The sequence below is a fragment of the Ylistrum balloti genome, unplaced genomic scaffold (genome assembly GCF_031769215.1).
Source record: "Ylistrum balloti isolate Yb309-2 unplaced genomic scaffold, AGI_CSIRO_Ybal_v1 Utg370572, whole genome shotgun sequence".
Lineage (NCBI taxonomy): Eukaryota > Metazoa > Mollusca > Bivalvia > Pectinida > Pectinidae > Ylistrum > Ylistrum balloti.
The window spans coordinates 97,618-118,470 of NW_026782358.1; the positions used below are offsets into that span (position 1 = coordinate 97,618).

The 20,853-nt window shown below is 35.4% G+C and overlaps 2 protein-coding genes across 2 annotated transcripts; both read left to right on the plus strand.

Annotated features, from left to right (window-relative positions):
* The first annotated feature begins 919 nt into the window (after positions 1-919).
* On the plus strand, positions 920-2,374 carry LOC132556464 (uncharacterized). Its single transcript, XM_060220874.1, has one exon. It carries the CDS (start codon positions 920-922, stop codon positions 2,372-2,374), a length of 1,455 nt encoding a protein of 484 aa, XP_060076857.1.
* A 7,875-nt stretch (positions 2,375-10,249) lies between these two features.
* LOC132556465 (low affinity immunoglobulin epsilon Fc receptor-like) lies at positions 10,250-20,209 on the plus strand. The gene is made up of 5 exons (XM_060220875.1): positions 10,250-10,549; positions 14,868-14,958; positions 16,156-16,241; positions 19,504-19,591; positions 19,986-20,209. Exons 1-5 carry the CDS (start codon positions 10,250-10,252, stop codon positions 20,207-20,209), a joined length of 789 nt encoding a protein of 262 aa, XP_060076858.1.
* The last annotated feature ends 644 nt before the right edge of the window (positions 20,210-20,853 follow it).

The following is a 20,853-nucleotide window of genomic DNA, read 5'->3' on the forward strand; positions in this document are numbered from 1 at the left end:
CCGCCGAAAAGAGTTCGACTAAATGACGATGTTATTTTCCTGTTCACTGGATACATCGTCTTGTAATTCCGGTTCAAATCGGTAGAGCTGGATTCCGTCTTCAGAAATATCATCCACATCATAATCAGAATCCTCAAAACTCATGTTCAAATCGCAATCAGGTACGGTGTCGTTGTCACTGTCAGTCATGTTGGCTGCCATTTCTGTTGAACTTATGACGTCACGAGTGGAAGCGCCTCGATTCCGCGGAAATGACGATTACGCTGATTAGGTCTGAGCGGACAGGTGAAAATCGACAACTTTGAGCTTTAATAACTGGACACTGGGGCGACGGATTTTGACGGGGTTTTCGTTATTATTATTTTTACGGCATTCTTAACATTATATCTAAATATAAAATTACACTCAGGGTACACTTTAAAGGTCACATATGGACACTTTTTGAAATAAAATCTGGTATACAAGACAGCCTATGAATCCCTCAGGCCATAGTAAAACAATATCAAATGCAACTTCAGTGTGCATTATGTTGGAGGTCATCGGTCAAGTTTAAAGTGGTTAAAGGTCAACTTCCACTTTTGAAATGAAAACATGGCGCACAATATATCTCGCGAACCCCTCTAAAGGTCCAGTTGTAAAGAGAGTGGTCGGACTATGGATATACAACTCTGCTTACTTTGTTTGGTTCGTTATAAAGTGTAATGCATTTATGTCATATTTCATTTTCGTTAAAAAAATGAAAAATAATAATAAAACATTTGAATAATGTTCACTTCATGTTGACAGTCTTGCGTACCTAGTGTATATCCTTGCCGGTGACCTGTTTCCTACAAGCTATTCATCGTAGTGTCCCCTTATTGGAAAGTTCGTTGAGCTGTTGTTTAAAGAACCTCTTGATATGTACTTAGTTAGATGATGTATGAAGTTCACAAGTTCACGATTTTTAATTTGCCTTTCTATAGAATATAATGAGATCACTATGACGGAGGCCGAGGCAGTGTTGGGGAAACTGAAAGAGATTGGACACGATCTTGGGAAAGAAAGGGTTACCGATGCTCTGGCAAATATCCTAAAAGATCTGTCGGAAATTGGAGGAAAGATGGATACGATTCTCACCCAACTTGGCTGTATTAGGTTTGGTGTCAAGAACATGCTTGTCGGGGACATTGGAACAAAATTGATTGGTTTGAATTCTGTCGTGTCTGCTATTCAAGTGTTAGCTCCAGTTTTCGAACGCCCTGCAAAGGAGTTTGCAAATTTCATACGTTCTATTTTCTCATCTACGGATCGAAATACTTCAACTAGTGATGTCGTATGTCATGGTGGTCTTCGGAGTGCTAGCGCGATTGATATGCTGGCTAAGGTAATATCAGGCACTCATGATTCCTACGGAGATGATGTGATGAAAGCCGATGTAGATGGCGCATGTCGAGTATTTTCCTTTGCACATCACGTTCTTATTGGTGTGAGCTCTGATTCTGACGAGTGTTCAAACAGAAGTGAAATATCGGATGTGATTAATACGATTGACATAAACAACGGTGTGAAAACGTTAGGAAAAATAGAGTCAAGAATTTTTTCATTGATGGAAAACGAGCCTACAACACAATCAGAGAGAGAACTGTCCATGTATAGCGAGAGAGTTATCAAGTACATCGACATGTACTCTCACCTTGCAATTCTCCGTGACGCCGTCATGCTTGAATTCTACGCTTTGCTTATATCCTCAGGACATTCTGACCGCCTGGCAAAGGGTGTCACGGAAGGAATGGAAGGTGAGCACGAGCGGGACAGGAACTTGATGAAATCGTTGGTACTTCCTAACCAAAAACATGTTCGGTTTGCCTCATTCTTTGATCCTGACCGTTGGCCGTTCACTTTTAAATTCATTGAAGGCCACAAGGATTTCTATACAATGGACAATCTGGATATGGTACCAGTAGTCATGAACACTGTGAAACGGATGAATTGGTTTGCAACACACGACACAAAACCAGCAGTATATCTCCGTTCCTTGAAATCCTCGTTGGAAAGACCACTGGACAAAACAAAACACAACTTCGTCTTACTGAAGAAAGAGGGATCTTCCTGTTACTATATTAGCCCTCAAGGTAAGAAGGATATGTATGTTGTTATGAGGAATGACGATGAGAAGTGGGTGGAGGTCAGACGAGGAAAGCCTGGCAAAGAAGGCGAGTGGAACCTCCTCAATATACATGATAAAGACTCCGTGTATATTCTCTCCACCAGGCGATGGCCAGTTCATTTTCTGAGTATGTCCGACACGTGGCCTGGCTGGATACATGGAAAGATAGCGTCTGTCTTGGACCCGTCTGTGCAATGGATAATACAGTACAACGGATCGAGGGCGTAAGGCGTTGTTAGTCAATTGCCCTCCTATTTTCTGCAATGGCTTTAGTGCATAGACAGTACTGGCATGTAATTTTGATACCTTTATAAAGGAACTCCGGTCGCGATTTTGAAAAAGTTTTGTATTTGTTCTGTCAAAATTTAATTTCTCCTGTTACGTTTATTTTGAATTATTTGAAGATTTGAAACTACTATATATGAGCTGGCGAACTAATGATGACAGAGCCCGCAAATAGAACCAGCATTAATGATGTGCGAGAAAAATATAACTAATATAACTTTTTTTTTGTATCTCGTTAAATAGCTCTTCAATTTATATTAGCCATGGCATAGATATGATATAGTATGTTCTTGAATCATTAGAAATCTTTAGGAAGCTGGATTGTTACTATTGAGACGTGGAAAACTTCAATACGGGAGAAGGCACCAGTAGGTGACTTGACATGACACAACCTGTTTCTTAAAGCGAATGTGGTTTACAAGATGGACAGGTGCGATGATCTCCTTTGATTGGATATATGCAGTGAGAAAATAAAGAATTTAGATTTTAATGTCGTTGGAGGTTTTCATGAGGAATCGACAGTATTGGTAATTGTAATTAACACATGTTGATATCGGGTTTATTTAACAGGTCTATACACCATGTATCAATTATCTGGTTTATTTTGCTTAAAGTTATTAATTTAAACTAAAAGATTTCAAAACCCTTTTCCTATTTCTCCAATAAGGCTCCGCCCCTTTCACCAGGGGAGTTAGTTGCACTGTTTGTGCTAAAATAAGTTTCGTCATCCAAGGGTGCTTAAGATCAACTATGGACAAAATTAATAATTCCAACACAGGATGAACTTTTAAAGAGTTTCCACTATTCGATCCTATCCCCTCACGTCCCTGGGTGCCGAAACCCACTGTTCATATAAAATAAGTCCTGCCTCAGGCGGCTGGGATCCGCCGTTTATACAAAAAAAAAATGATTCCCCTTCTCAAAGACTGCTTCAGAACAAATCGAGAAAAACATCCAGGTATTCCTACAGAAGAAGCAGGGTTTTTAAGAGTTTGCTCTACTTCTCATGTTTGGCCCCGCCCTTCCTGCCCAAGAGGGCAGATACCTACCATCTCCATCAAATTGATTCCAATTAACCCAAGGATACTTAACCCTTAACCACTTTGAATTACAATCCTTGTGTATGAAATAATTCCTGAACCCTCGGACAGATGGCACAATAACATCACACAATCCAGTATTACTCCTTATCTGACAACATTTTGATGGTTAAGGTTTAATCTCAGTATCGACATTAAAAAACAGGCAGAAAAAAAGCAAGATATCCCATGAACCTCTAGGCAGACTAAGTCCATATTCACAAAACCATAACACTATTGACCTCTACACCTTCATTAGATTTTAGAGTTCATTGGTCAAGCTTAAAGTGTACCCTGAGAGGTCAGCTATGTTGAGATCAAAAAATAGTTCTGTACATAAAATACACATTGCTGAAAACGCGAATGCCGTGGAATGTTCCGTTACTGGGAGATTGCGACTTTTCTGAAAAACACACCTTTGGCTGAGTGGCGTTGACCTCGTTTTCGGGCATCCAAACCTGTGACGTCATAAGTTCAACGCTTTTGCTGATGCAGCCATATTGGCGTTACTGTGCTACATGTGATTGTGATCTTTTTTGGGATTTTCCGAGGTAATTTCTTTGTTTATTTACGTGAAAGTACTTCACATCTTCGCAATATTAAGGTAGTGAGCGAGGAGTCGGTGAATTAGCGCTTAAATCCGCTAAAATGGCTTCCTATCGAGGAGGGAAGCGGTGTGTAGCGTGCGGTTGTCCTAACGGTCCGTCCGTTTCGTACTTCTATTATATAGTAGTACTATAGAATAGGTTATGTGTAGAGATGTTATCTAAACTCATAACCACACCTAGGTAATTAGCGCCTCTGTGGCTTTAAAAAACAATGGTGCGACGACACGCCTGTCGGCTAACAACAGACACGTACCAGTACTTGGGTAAAAACCAGTCAAATCATTGTATAAACTTCTAAAACATCAATTTTTTATTATCAACACAGCGGAGGGTGTTATAATTGGTTGATGACACTCTATCTATATATATCCATAGTGCTACGAAAATTCCCCTCGGACGAAAATTCTTCGGTACGAAAATTCCCGACACCGTCCTAACACTAACACGGATGGAAGAAGAGAGACATGTGGAAAGGTCTAACAAAATATTCATATTTATGTTCAAAACACTTCGACGGAACTTCATTTCCAATTCGTTATAGTGTAATGAAAGCAATGGATCGGACTCCGCCGAAAAGAGTTCGACTAAATGACGATGTTATTTTCCTGCTCACTGGATACATCGTCTTGTAATTCCGGTTCAAATCGGTAGGGCTGGATTCCGTCTTCAGAAATATCATCCACATCATAATCAGAATCCTCAAAACTCATGTTCAAATCGCAATCAGGTACGGTGTCGTTGTCACTGTCAGTCATGTTGGCTGCCATTTCTGTTGAACTTATGACGTCACGAGTGGAAGCGCCTCGATTCCGCGGAAATGACGATTACGCTGATTAGGTCTGAGCGGACAGGTGAAAATCGACAACTTTGAGCTCTAATAACTGGACACTGGGGCGACGGATTTTGACGGGGTTTTCGCTATTATTATTTTTACGGCATTCTTAACATTATATCTAAATATAAAACTGCACTTAGGGTACACTTTAACCAAGCTAGCAAATGAGATCATTATCAACAATTCAGTCAAGATTGCAAGCACTAGATGCTTGCATAGGAAACTCGACAAAGACATTCACAACATTTCAATACACCATTTGGTCGTTATTGTTACTCAAGGATGCATTTTGGCATCAAATCAGCCACGATAGCATTGGTGATTACCTTACATTTGAATTCAAAATTGTCTGAGATATTCCTACATCTATAAACATAAATCGACAACAAATTGTGCTACTGTATATTCATCAAGATGGCAAGAGCCATGTAGACAGTTAATGTGAAATGTGGCCTACTAAAGACGAAACGAGATCAAACTTCACATATCATGATTCCCACGAGTTTGTTATTTTTGGGCATGTATAACTCATCGTTTCAAGCCAACGATCATTTGATGTTGTCGTATTTGTTTCGGAAACCACAATAGTTTATAGTAGAAATCTTCATTTTCAGAGTTGCTTGAAAGGATTTGGTCACGATTTAAGTTTTCGTTAAATTCTGTCACACCGTAATCTTAATAGCTCGTTAACTGATTATATCCTGACACATATTTTGGGCAATCGAAAGTACTTGTTACTCATGAGAAAGTTTTTAATGAGTGGATCGGTCACGTGGTACATGTGACATCAATGTGTTACTTCGATTGACCGCGTATAGTATGTAAACACTAGTGTAGAAGGCAGTCACATCCCATATGATCACGTTTTTACGCTATACTCTAGACTGAAAGTGAAATATTCTACTTTAACTAAACACTATATATCGTCATATAAAAAACTTGAACAAATAAAATTGTTAAATCCACATCGAAGGATCGTGAGCTGGCGATATTCAATATACATCATACCATTGTAACATCTCCCAATACATCATCATGATACCATCAACTGTTACTGCTATGAAATAACTTTTGGATATTTAACGTTGAATATGGTTATACAGGTGTTTCCGATTTTTATTTCTGATATCGGCTTCTGAGAATCAGAAGTATCAAATTGTTTTGTGACAGGTCCAAACAGTACCGCAAGTTATGATGTTGATTCGGTTTCGCTGTCATTTGACAGAGTGTTATCAGGTTATCTCTTTTCCAACCACTTACATATTACGACAAATAAAAATGAGTTTGATTTGGTCTTGAAATGTATCATTTTAATCGCTAATGAGAAACTTTATTGAAAAAAGACAAATTTTCTGATTTGGTTATCAGTTTGATTCCGAGTACTATATATATATGTATATATCCGCGAGAGGAATGCTGCGACACAATAATGTACATTATGTAACAATCAGCCATGTCATTTTTATGACAATTGCTTTCACCATATTTCATACCAATACAAATCTAGTTAAAATGACAATTAACTGTAGTTATTTTAGCTATAGGGTACGAATCATCTCGGACAAGCCCGTCCACGTAACGCATATAGCCGTGTTTGGTTGTGGCTTCCTTTTAAAACCAAATTAAAAAAAACAGAGAACGAAACTTTTTTCCCGCTGTCATTAAGCAAAATATAACTTTATACGGAGGTGGTTTTAACGTTAAAATAGTTGTGAACATTTGTAAATAAATATAGGAGTGACCTATTTAGTAGCATTAAGAAGACACTATCGACAACGTAAAACTTTCACACGTCACGTGATCCAGTTTCGTATGCAGTATTTGCATATTCACCATCATTAAAATTAAGCTAAAGGGTACGGGGCCAGCATTTACGGTCATCTGTGTGTCGAGAGAAACGGGATACCGGAACTTTAAACAATATTATATCATTTTATAGTGAAATATGGTATTATGAAAAATCATGGCCAAAACCCGTATTCTTAAAAGAATTAGTAACTTGAAATTTGAAAGGAAAACAAAACAAAATCTGTATTCCTTGATCCTGATGTCACACGTCACGTTTAACATGATAAAATTGTCATTTTGCCTATGACGTCCAAGAACTTGATCGTTGCCTGAAGACATTAATAAATTTACTGCAAATAAATAAATAAATAAATAAATAAATAAATAAATAAATAAATAAATAAGCTTGCCCGATAAGAAAGGAAACCCTATCCAAACGTTACTTCGAATTTCTAAGGAAGAAATCTACTTATTAATCCTGCTCCCAAACATACACTACAATAATAATTGCCGATTCATTATAAGGATGCGGACACACCTCGTTTATAATGGATTCATAAACTTCACTAGAATTAATACAAGTATTGTTTATGGTTCACTTCTATAGTGGTTCACTCAAACAAACCTTCTTACTCGAGAAATATGTGGATGTGAAAGAACATCGAACAGCTTAACACCTACCCTGAACTCCCTCTCCTAAAAGCATTTCTTCTATAAGAACACTAGATTTATGTCGCTCTGTATTCCACCTTATCCAATCTGAACGGGAAGTTTCTGTTTGTTGTTTATATGGCAATTATTGTGGGTGTACATATTTATAATTGCAATAATTTGTTAAAAATTGATCAGGCGTTATAATTTGGTTTCGCCAAAATAAGTACATTTACCCTATGCAGTATTTTTCATTACGTATTTTTTTTCCTGTTTGAAATTAAATACTTGTTAGATATCAAACCGACATAAATCAACTAATGAAAGCAAATTTGAAAAAAAAAGATAATGTAAAGCAATATTGTCTGTTTTGATTCAGAGCACTTTCTATTTTGGTTTTTATCCCTCGTCTCTATATTTGAAGGACCATTCCATGAGTATGTTATTGACAGATCGAATTTTAGTTTTCAGAATGGTTCAGAAATGTCCCATAAGACGACAACACGATTTCTGGTTCTCGTATCTAGGAAAGAACCGAGATGTTTTAACGCTCGTTTCCATTCAGGATCGAAATCTTAAAAAAAAAAATGTCTGCATTTTCTTAGGTACGATGAAAGTACGGAAGTGTCTCTAGGATTGTCTCAGAAGCATTCTGAAAATGTAAGTTTGTTCTATAAACATGTAACAGAGGTCATTTGTTGTTTCAATGCCTCCGCTGTGATTCGAACCTGGACTTACTAGTCTAACGGTCAACCGGTTGAGCTTAATAAAAGCTCTCTTAAGCCTAGTGTATATTGCAGTTAGTATTTACCAAGGCTACATAGTTTAATGTTGTAAAGTTAAAACATGAAAGGTTTTTTTTTTAACTTGCAACGCTGCTTATGTTTTTGACCTAAATTTTTACAATACAATCAACACATATGAAATATGAAATACAGTATGAATGTCAATAGGTATTTTTTCCTTGTTTTTCATGAAAATATTTCCTGAAGTATGCAATCAAAGTTCCAAAGAAATATACCATTTCTGAATGACGTATATAGGAAGATACAAATTCTGAAAATAAAACACATTCTATCTAAATGATAATCAATGTTTTATGAAACTTACTGGATAATAAGACATTTGTTGTAAATGATAATTATTTTATAAATCTATTTTTTCTTCAATTATCTATATAGCACGCGAACTTGTGAAGCATGAGTACATCGCTATTGGAAATCGATATGGATAAATCCCATATCTTCATTTAACTGTAAATTATTAAGGATTTAACATCTATTCGAGAAGAGGGACACAAGCAGTTTTTTTATCGATTTTCCTATTGAGTATGCCAGTCTTTTTCCAGGATATTAACTGATTTCAGCCTGCTACCAAGGTACCTCGTCACTTTGTTTATATCAACTCCTAAACCCTCTCTTCTCCCAATCAGTTTACTTACAATTATTTCGGAAATCTTAAATTTCAGTCATGGACACCTTTACTTTCAAGCATATTGTTGCAATGACCGCCACCGCGGAAATGTACTATTACTATTAATCCTGCGAGAGTTTCCTTTAGGCATATTTACAAGGAAAAGACTAGAGGGATTCCGTCGAAGTGACCAAAATCCAGGTTTGCATACACAATCTCGTTTACTCTGGTCTCACAGGGACACAGTAATTGACATACGTGACGACACAATCTCGTTTACTCTGGTCACACAGGGACACAGTAATTGACACACGTGACAACACACATTCTCGTTCATTCTGGTCACACAAGGACACAGTAATTAAATTACGTGACGACACAATCTCGTTTACTCTGGTCACACAGGGACACAGTAATTGACATACGTGACAACACACATTCTCGTTCACTCTCACACAAGGACACAGTAATTGACATACATGAAAACACACTCTCGTTTACTCTGGTCACACAGGGACACAGTAATTGACATACATGACGACACACATCCTCATTTCCTCTGATCGTGAAGGGACAAAGTAATTGACATACATGACGACACAATCTCGTTTACTCTGGTCACACAGGGACACAGTAATTGACATACATGACGACACACACCCTCATTTCCTCTGATCGTGAAGGGACAAAGTAATTGACATAAATGACGACACAATCTCGTTTACTCTGGTCACACAGGGACACAGTAATTGACACACGTGACAACACACATTCTCGTTCACTCTCACACAAGGACACAGTAATTGACATACATGAAAACACACTCTCGTTTACTCTGGTCGTGAAGGGACAAAGTAATTGACATACATGACGACACACACCCTCATTTCCTCTGATCACACTGGTACACAGTAATTGACATACATGACGACACAACTTGTTCATTTTGGTCACACTGACACACAGGAAATATCATGTTCGGTTCAGATGCTTATTGGACATGTTGATGTATACACTAAAATAGTTATCTTTTTTTAACCAAATAACCCAAAAGACATTGATCTTGGTAGGTCCACATTCATTTAGACACTAACTAATACTCATCAGGTCAGTGTTTGGAATTTATATTTTGTTTCAGTGACAAAGCTCATGGATTTATTCCTCCATTGTATTTATTGCTCACTCATACCATCAAATTTCTGTAGAACTTACGTATGTATGTGTATTTTGTATCACCATTTTTTTGTTCCGAATGACAGAGAATCTATTGTACTGTAACGTAAATGTGCTTTTAATCACACGGAATAAATAAATAGCGAACACATAAGTTAATGTCATGGTGATATTAGATATGTTAATTTCTCTAAGTATATTAGCAGACGTAAAACTTTACAAACAGGACAATTCACCTATGCCCTAGAATGCGAAATCTAATGACATCAACATGTGCCAATATTCACAGAAGAATCTTTTGCTGGCAGCAATAGTCATCATCAGAGCATTTTCATTTCTTGACGGACAGGGTCTGTGCATCAGCAGTTATCACAAGGAACTGGAGCCTTTCTACAAGTCCTTCATGCACTTATATCCAATCGGAGTTATACAATGTCTTAAAGTATGTAAACGATACAAACTGTGTAAGAAAATCAAATATGATCGGGACCATTTGACATGTGACCTCATGATGGTGTTCGACGAAGAGTTGAAGAAGCCTCTTTCACTTATAACCGTTTCAACTGTACAGGTAAGATTTTAATGTTAGTTCAGATGATAAAGAATGTTTTGCGATTTGATCATTTATCCATGCGAGTAATTCTTCACTGAGAGCGTTATCTGCCTTCTACTGTTGAATAGTATTGTTAAAAATTGACGATTTGCCTTTCTTGTCGTCTATTAGCTTACCTGCCAAAAGGACGTGAACTTTTTGCCTTTGCGCAGCTTCCGCCTGTCTTTCATAAGCCGTCCGACATAAACAATAATAAGCAAATACCAACATGTGAACATAAACATTATACAAAAACAAATTCCAAAAAATGGGACAAAAGATAACAAAAGAAGGCTTGACTCGAGACCTCTGAAAAAAGTACATGGAAACTAAGACCAGGGCCCATATTTATGAAACCATTCTCATGCTCAAGCATAGATTTTGTGCTCAAGCAAACTTTTTTATAATTCACCTAAATAATATAAAATAATACAAATGTCAAATTTAAACCTTGAATATAGCTTTGACTTGAAGTCCTTTCAAAATTGTTTTTAAATCTTCGGCAAAATAAGTCATATTTATTCATTTTTAAGTTAAACAAGACATAAGGCTTGAGCACAAAATTCATGCTTGAGCATGAGAACGGTTTCATGAATACGGGCCCTGGTGTTCCAATGACGACAACCGCCATGTAAATTTTGGTCAATTCAAGCACGTTCTCAAATTAGAACATGGTACAGAACAACGGAACCAACACGCAAACGAACGAGTATCGAACACGTCTAGCTTCATACAGCACAAAGTAATAGAATATTTCTCGATGAGATCACTATGGCGACCATAAACATCCCCATAATTTCTATCAACTTGCATCTATTGAAACGAAAATATTGTATATCGAATCAGCTGTGAGATGTAAAAATGTTAAGGATGCAGATATGTTGATATCCAGAAATTGAAAATTTACAATAAGGATACTGAAACCATTACGGGTATCATGCAGCTTAGTAGAAAAATGTCCATGTTGGTGTCATCTTGTTGATTTAAAGATTGAAAGTTAAATAGAAGGAATTTACAAGGATTTGTGACCGGTTTTGACAATCGGATTTGTACAAATTGATTGTAAACGTTTCAATTCATACGACACAGGGTACTGATACTGGACTTGAAAAGCAAGATGGGACTAATGCTACCGAATTTGTGACCCAACAACCCCCCCCCCCCCCCCCCCCCCCCCACCCCCCCCCCCCCCCCCCCCCCCCCCCCCCCCCCCCCCCCCCCCCCCCCCCCCCCCCCCCCCCCCCCCCCCCCCCCCCCCCCCCCCCAAAAAAAAAAAAAAAAAAAAAAAAATCGAATTACCCACGGTCACGGGGGTCAAACATCTTTAAACGACTTCTTCTTAATCATCAAAGACACAGGGTATTGATTTTCCTTCTATCTCATATTGGGATGAAGGGCTACCATATTTGTTCAACTGAATAATCGCGACACAATTTCAGGATCTTACTTTCAAACATTCGAAAAAACGTTTCTGCGTGCTGATGATTGACAAAATTAAAAAGGACACGACAATAACTCGTTCTCTCTCGTGTAACAATTGTTAAATGGGTGGAATTTATAACAGAAAATGAAAAAAATAGGTAAATATGATATATATGAATAAAATTGTTCGATAAAATATTTAATTGTTTCTCATAATTTTACTTTCATTCTATAATTAGCAAAAAGGGAACTCAACACAACGACGACACTAAGTGAGACTTGTCTACATTTTCCTGATGACGACCGCATAGCGGCACAAACATGTAGAAACTTCCCGCAAAAACGTCATCGCTGTGTTGAGTTTCCTTTTTTCCTAATTATGTTTTTGTTAAGAAATCTGCGGATGCTATAAAAGGTTTCAGCCTAGGACCCAACCATAAAGTTCTACATTAGGAGTGTTGAACCACCCTTCATTTATTATACTATCATTCTATTACAATGAAATACTGAAAGAAATTCGTGGAAAATTCTGAAAAAATCTCACAGAAAATAACTTTGGCTTTCTGGAAATATCAAAATAAATAATTCTGATTCTTTTAGGTTCTAACGCCGGTAGCGAAAAGGGAAACTAAATAACATACTTATTTTTTGCAATTCAATTACTTTCTTAAATCTACCCTTTCAAAAACGTATCACTATAGCAAACGTGAAATTTGAGACGTTAAAGCTACACGACTTGTCTTTTACTGCTTTTTTTTTAGAAGTCCAGTAATCTTAATGGAATGTCTAACATATGGAAAAGAGGTTCTCGCAAGGAATTGGGAATTCTGCAATATTTTAATTGTGAAATAGTCGATATTCTATTGGCAAAAGAAAAAAAGAAAAAAAAATCAATCAACATAATTACCATTTTTTTTTTGCAATTAAATGCTCTCCGGTTGATTACTTGAAGATAAAAATATTTAATGATGTATAATTTGCGAGCGCAACTGTGAACTTCGAAAATCGTTTGGTTCCTAAGACTGGGAACATATCTCAAACGACCATCGGAGGTATGTCCGTAAAACCAAAGTGTAATGAAAATTAGCAACGTGGAAGTCTTAAAATATTTATTTTACTGTTTGTAAGATTATCTTATCGCTCTTGTAGCGTTTGTTATGCGGAGGACATTACGGAAACTTTTATCTATTCATTTATGTATCATTAGTTTAAACATATTTTATTGCCAAAATAAATTTGAACAAGGGAATTGGGCACAAGTTATTACAACTTATTGGAGCCCTCTCCCAACATACATTTTCAAATACATGTTTATAAAGAGATAGGCTTAAACATAAATTATACATATTAAGCATTCACACACAGACATAAATACATCATCGTATAAGAATCTTTTAAAATCTTTTGCTGGATTTAATGAAATTATGTATCATTACTCCAATAACAATACCCTGGACACAACAGCATCTCAAAACAAACACAAAAAATGTGAAAAATATAGGAATGCCACTCTACCTTATGTACAACGAGAAAAGACTAATCATTCGATAAGTTTTGTACGATGTAAAATTATGCAGATGGTAACCAGAAACATAATTTGTGTGAGAGAGAAGAGGACAAATCAAAATATATTTATATCATAGAATTAAGTTTGACCGTTTCCCGATTTTAAGACAATATATAATGACCACATGTGCATCCTAGTATATACCGCCTGACATGCTCTTATTCCTATGCTGAATAATACGATATACAATTCCGACATCCAATCGAGCAAGGTGTGTACATCAACTGCAAAAGGAACAAAAATAAAAGCAATACCAAGAGCGCTTGTTTCATTCTCCTTATATTTTTTTAAGGAGTCTCCGCATAAACCTTTCTTTGTTGTTCATATTTTGCCGTTGTTTTATGGAATTCGGGTTTGAATTATGATTATGTTACCATTTTGGTATTTTGTTGTTGTTTTGAATTCCTAATGCAAATGCCAATCAGATGTGACCCGTTTCATATAAGTACTTAAGAGATATGGCATGGTAGTTAAACTATGTCACTTTTATTTAAGATCATTGCAAATTGACATGAAAACTGGGGTGTTTAGAGAAAAAATACGTTATGGGATTATCATATTCCTTTTAAAGCCCTCCAGTTACATACCAAATTCAATTAAACCGAAATCAACCACGAACAAATTAACTAAATAGTATTTGTAAAGAAATATTACTCTATGCACTCAGGTAATAAATTCAATATATAGTGCACATAACGTTCTTTAGTTTTTACCACTTCTTGTTTTCCAGGTTTCCTGATAATTAATTGCTATGGATCCCAGCTCTATTATTGGTTTTATATATGGTCGTTTTAATGAAAATATCACTGTAGTGAATACGTGATAATAAATTCCACGATGATCGATAACTGTTTAACAGTGGTTAGGCAATGTGACATATATAAACAAAAAAAGAGTTTGACCTTAACATAAACCCTGATAGTGTATCTGTAATCTTACACACAGACATTGCTTTTGGTAATGGATTTTCACCATATTTGACTCACAAACTACGTATAAAGGGTTGTTAGATTATGAAATTTATTTCAGTAGCCACAAGCACAAGTCGACATTTAAGAGGAGGCTACCATTATACACGCGGATATTACTATCAGAACTAACCACTGACTTCTCCAAGACATACATTATCCACAATAAAAAGTTTCGGGAAGAGCTAAATTTCATCACGACCTGTCTGATTTCAAGTTAAATTTTCCTTTTTATGAAATATGGCAATAACAATGAACTTAAACTTAAATATATTTGAGAATTCGGTGCATCATTTAGAATTCTAATGACTTAAATTATCTCATAATCATCACATTTCAGACAAACAGTCGGAGCTGTTCACATGACAGTTGTTCTGAAACTGAAGATTGTATCGACCAGAAAAATGGGCAACATATTTGTCTTGCACGAGGTATAGTTGTTTGGTCTCTTTGTGACTTTGCGTACAAGAAACAGCAACATATACATATCAATAATTCGAATTGGCGATATTAATCTTTGAATTAATGATATCAATAAAAAGTGATATCACTATATAAATAGATATCTATCATTCCAAAAGATGATATCACTGAGTCAATGTATATCAATAATTCGATATAGTGATATCAATAAATATTTGATGATATCACTAATTCAAATTGTTGATATTAAATTATCAATATAACTAAATCTTATTATTGATACCACATGTAAATTCTTTTTGAAATCATTAAATGAATTATTGAATATGTTTTTTATTCGTATCACTTATCTGAATTTTTGATATTATAAAAAGTCTATGATAATTTATATCAATCATTCGAATAAATGATATTACGAAATCGACTTAATGATATCAATAATTAGGAATGTCTCATGAAATCAATAAATCGTGTGTGATTTCAATAATTCTTTTAATGATATTTATATTTCTCGATTTATGGACATTACAAAATAAACGAATGATAAAAAGTAGTTTGATTTTATTATATCAATACATATGTATTTATATCACTTATTGAAATGATTGATATAATGAAATTGATTATCTATGTTATTAGTATCATTACTGTGAATTTTCTAATAGTGTACATTTGATATATCTTTATTTTCTCATTTTATTTCAAAAAACGTGTATGGTTAAGTAAAACAATGTACATATATGTATAATATATGGATTTGCCACGCCGAATAAGATTTCATCTTTATTTGAAAAAAATGGACGGGGAAAATAGTCTACCATATGTGCGAGGGATTTGGATGTATTACCAGTAGGTGCAGAATTGTGAGTCAGAACCTTTGCAAATCTTCGATTATGACCCAAAATTCTACATCCGCGGGTAGAACAACCGTATCACACATGCCTTTATATGGTTGACTATATCAACACGGGCATATTAGTACTATATACACATTGGTTGATGTAAACATAGTGCTCCACACGCATAGGGTATGGCAGCATAAGGCAGCTCTTAAGGATAACTATATGACAAGCATTTTTAATATCTTACCCTTCTGTAGCATTTTGTTTTATTAAGCAAAAAGAATAATGCTTCGGTGTTTAGGTATCCAGAGAAACACCTCCTTCATTATTGATTTTGACTAATTGGCCGTTGTTACATTTCAGAAGTATGCCCCTCTGCGGACTGGTTGCATTTTAGACACAAGTGTTACCTCTTTCCAGGGGCAAAGATGACTACTAAAAAGAACTGGGTAATTATTTTCTTTACTTATGATCATAGGTAAGCTTTTCATTATCATTTGAATACAAAGACTAAAAATCTGCATGATTTACTGAGTTAGAAAGTGGATGGTATATTTACTATTAGATAAGATCTTCATTTTATATATTTGTTGTCAAAGTATCTTCCTCAGTAGAATTCATACAACCTGATTATGATGTATGAACGGTATGTGAATACAAGAGCAGATGGTAGCTTAAGCACGGGAATCTTACACTTTGTTTGCTGATAGACTGCCATGAACTAATCAAAGACAATAAATCTGAAACATGAGAATACCGGACAAAATCATATTTTAAAATAATTTTTCTCATATTTGAATACAGCCATGCATAATGAATAGAATTAAATATTCAGCCTCATTTCACATAAGATTTCATAACCTCAAAACCGCAGGAATTTAAGAAATAGATTGTTAGGGTAACTCTTAGCGAAGCAGGTCAGCACACAGCCTTGTGATACACAAAGCCAATAACATTACATAAGAATACAATGTATAATCATATATTTCCAGTCTACTCACTTTCTTATATGTTAACGAGAAGGGAATGTATCAGGCTATGACCGCTCATCTGGTCAAGCATATGAATATACATTCGCTGGTCAAGGTGAGACTTCCACCGAAAAAAATCCTGGTAGATATAAATGCAATGCTTATGTTCTGTGTTGTTTTCGCCGATATACCATTACTACGCCAAACTGTAGTAGATGAGACTGTAAACTACAACTCCCAGTGATTCAGTAGTTGTTGGAGTAGATGAATATAGATAAAATAAATATATAAATATTTCCCTTCGGTATCTATAAATAGTGAATTGAAATATCCACGGTCCTCGGACTTAAGTAAGACATGCACAAAAAGTAAGTAACTTTACAGAGCAATCAAATTATAACGGAACACATTTATTGTTAAACGTGTAATTTTGCCGCAAAATTATTATTATTGCCATTACATACATGATTACCAAGTTTGTCAATTTCGTCTGCTATAATAGCCTAAACGTCTATATGACAGTTCTAATTACAAATTGTTGATTCCATTACAAACAAAATGTCGTCACTTACTGACTGGATCGATTTCCATTCATAATTCACGCTTATTCTATTCTGCTAACAGCATTTATCTACTCCAGGACACGAAAACGTAAATAATTCCTGAAGGAAAGTTAGACGCATATTTTCGTGAATTCTGACAGAGCCGCATCACTTTTAAAGGAAACATCAATGCACAATTTTACTTCAAACGAACTAAAAAATACACTCTAAAGATATGAATTATTATATCGTTTATTATTATTATATATATTATTATAAAGTTTCCAGACTTTATACTTCAATATCTACATTTCAATGAAATTTGTGACTATTCTATTTCATACAATTGCTATTTTGGATGACCGAGGAACTGTATTATTATGACTATTGTCGGATTAAGACATGCTGGATTAGTTTGGTTTTTAGTAGGATGAATGATCTTGACCCACTTTCAAGGTCACAGAGTTCATGTGTGTTAAAATCTTTAAATGGCTTCATTAACGATAAACAAAGCTTACCTCAGTACTATGGTTTTATCATCCTTTTCTGAATGAATGGGAAAAAACCGCAAGGTTGGAAATTGTCATTGTGTCATAAATAGAAGAAACTTGAATGCTTTATCGGGAAATTTGGATACATAAAAGTTCGATAGTCCTTTCGCGTTTAAAGATAAATTATTCCCCCATAAAATACTTCTTGCATCTCCACGCTATCATTAAATGAAAGTTTAAAACTCATATATTGGTTTGGCCAAATGTTCTGCCTTAGCTGTTGCTGGCACACGTGTAGCTTCATCGTCATTTACGCACGTAAACATTTCAGACATCGATGTGTCCGGCGGCACATTTTCCATGCACTCCATACATTGGTCACAGTGTTATTCAAATATTGAAGTGAATTTCAATTAATTTGCAGTCTTTCTGGAAGCGGAATTACTTTCACGTTTGTTTTGTTCCTTCTTCATGTTTGAAGAGCTTTTCTAAAGTCTCATTTTCAGGTCGCATTGGAATTGGTTTTATAACACCGATATAGGGCGGTCATGTGCATCAAGCACAAGTTTCAAGCTTTGTTCTCAAGGCTACGGTATAGATATGTATGTCTTCCTAAGTAAGAAGTAAATTCTCAAATAGAAAAGCAAATATGAAAGAGCTATAGGAAATGATAACGTATTAAAGCAACTTAAAGTTGATGACACTAGGGTAAAATATATCAACAAAAGAAAAGATGTATACGGAGACTCATGGCAAAGTACGAAGGAAATAAGGCGTCAGTTCAATCAGGGACAACATTTACCCACTAGACGTACTAATGAGCACAAAATACGTCCAAATGCACATCGTTAAAGGTTCAATCCTGTCGACCAAATTACAGACACCAGGATTTTGTAACGTAAAAACGGATGAAAGTGTGATATATAACAATTAATTTAATAAAGAATGACCTTCAACTTTCATTAAAAAGTTTTTTTAAAAAATCATCCTGATTTCTATAAGATCTATGTAAAGTTATTTTGCCTGAGAGGAAACAGAAGTTTATCCAACACTAGCATTTTGTAAATTAATATTTGCTCTCATGTTTCGTAACAGTCCACTAATATATTGATGCAACGTTTCTCAGAAATACACTTCTTAAAATTTACATACAACCTAGCGTACTAACCTAAAATATGTCATGCCTATCTCTGAACGCAAAAGGCAAAAGTAGAACAATACCAGTTAAACAAAAGATAGTACGTTTCGTCAAGTGGGGATTCGGCTTTATGTGTTATTTTTATGGAATTATTGTCACTATACGTATATAAATATCAAGTAAAGGAAGGAGACAATGTCATACGACACCTGATTTTATCCAGTCTTGTTATTATAATTGAAATTGATCCCTAATTTGAGAATATACCTGACTTTAGACTTAACTGAAAAACTAATTTGAAAGAGTAAGCCATTAAGATAAGCATCCCCGTACTCTTCATCTTTCATATTTCAATGATACATTTGAGCATGCCGTTATAATATCAGCAGATAATATAACAGAAAAGAAAGCCGCCATATTTGGGCTAATGTCAGAATGACTGGGCAGTTCGTGAGTATATTGAGGATCACATCATGAATATTATCCAATTAAAATGAGTTTAATGACCAATATCTGAGAATTTGTAACAATTGTTGAAAGTTTTACCTATCTTCATGTGTTTCGCACAGGAAATTTGCCGTCAGATGAACACTTCGCAATTGAGAATTGATAACAAGGGGGTAAACAACTTTCTCCGATCGCAACTTAGAGACAGAGGTAAGCTTGTTTATACTTATCTATAAGACATAAGTTAACTGACTGATAGGCGTCCAATGACATCAGATTTTTTCTCTTATTGTTGAAATTAAGTATTTTAAGCTCGAGCGAAAGGAATTACTATTTCGTAAGTTAGTTGAAAGGGTATATTCGGCCTAAGACGGTCCATTGAATGGATCCAATAAAAGTTTCATTTCATAGCACAATTTAAAAAAGTGTTTTATTACAGGCACATTGAAATAACATCCACTCAAATATCATTTTCATTATATTAGCTATAATCACCTGGGTGAATTAGTTTTACGTCATAAGGTGGATTCAGAATTGTGGGTTACAGAGTAGGTGCTGTAGAATGTCGTAGATATAGAAGAGAGGATAATGATTTTATTTACAGATATCAGTGGAATGTGGATTGCTGCTCAAGCCGGAAAGATCATGAATTGGATTTGGGAATCAGGAGGATCAATAACAAATGCAAACTGGGGGCCAGATGAGCCTGACCGCAGAGGAAAAAGACGTTGTGCCGAAATCCAATCAAATGCGGAATGGATTTCTAAGTATTGCGATTTTGACGTTTCATATGCCGCGTGTGAAGTCCAATATGCCATTATGCCATAGACACTAAAGTTGTTACTTTAGATTCTTAATGGCCATTATCACAACTGAGTTTTAATTCTATTCAGAATAAATCAGAATAAGGTAGCTTGAGGTTTAGATAAAGTGTTAGATAACCATCTGTAAGACCTGAATAACAGGGGTAATGATAGCGATAATTACTCATAAAATATCTCTTCCGGACCACCCGGTTTTATCCTGAATGTACTTTTTCAGGAGACAGGGGACATGTGCAAGGGTATTCTGAAGAAGTCACGTAATATTAACCATACCCGTTTTGGCCTTGTCCTCACCATTGTAATATCTTGCTTCATATTTTATATTTATGTGGTCGTTAGACCCCTTTAGATATTTAAATACCACGTTTGACAACATCTGCGAAAAAGATTTTTGCATTGATTCATGTCTTAATAGACTTTTTTATTTCACTGCAAAGAACATTCTTTTAAATAAATTTTATTTATGAGAAAATAGAAATAAAATCACTGTTCGCTTCAAACTTGTTCTCTCTTTTTATTTGTTTTATTACTATTAATTAATTTGTTTTGGCCTCATTGTATAGATACAAATGCAACTCACAGTTTCACATCTATAAAACAAACTGTTAATTCAACAACGAAATAACTGACCGGTCATAACATGGCTAT

Coding starts and splice junctions, on each gene's coding strand:
- LOC132556464 (XM_060220874.1), top strand. CDS start 920: ATGAAGTTCACAAGTTCACGATTTTTAATTTGCCTTTCTATAGAATAT.
- LOC132556465 (XM_060220875.1), top strand. CDS start 10,250: ATGTGCCAATATTCACAGAAGAATCTTTTGCTGGCAGCAATAGTCATC. Junction 10,550..14,867: donor TAACCGTTTCAACTGTACAG/GTAAGATTTTAA, acceptor ATCACATTTCAG/ACAAACAGTCGGAGCTGTTC. Junction 19,592..19,985: donor ATCGCAACTTAGAGACAGAG/GTAAGCTTGTTT, acceptor TTTTATTTACAG/ATATCAGTGGAATGTGGATT.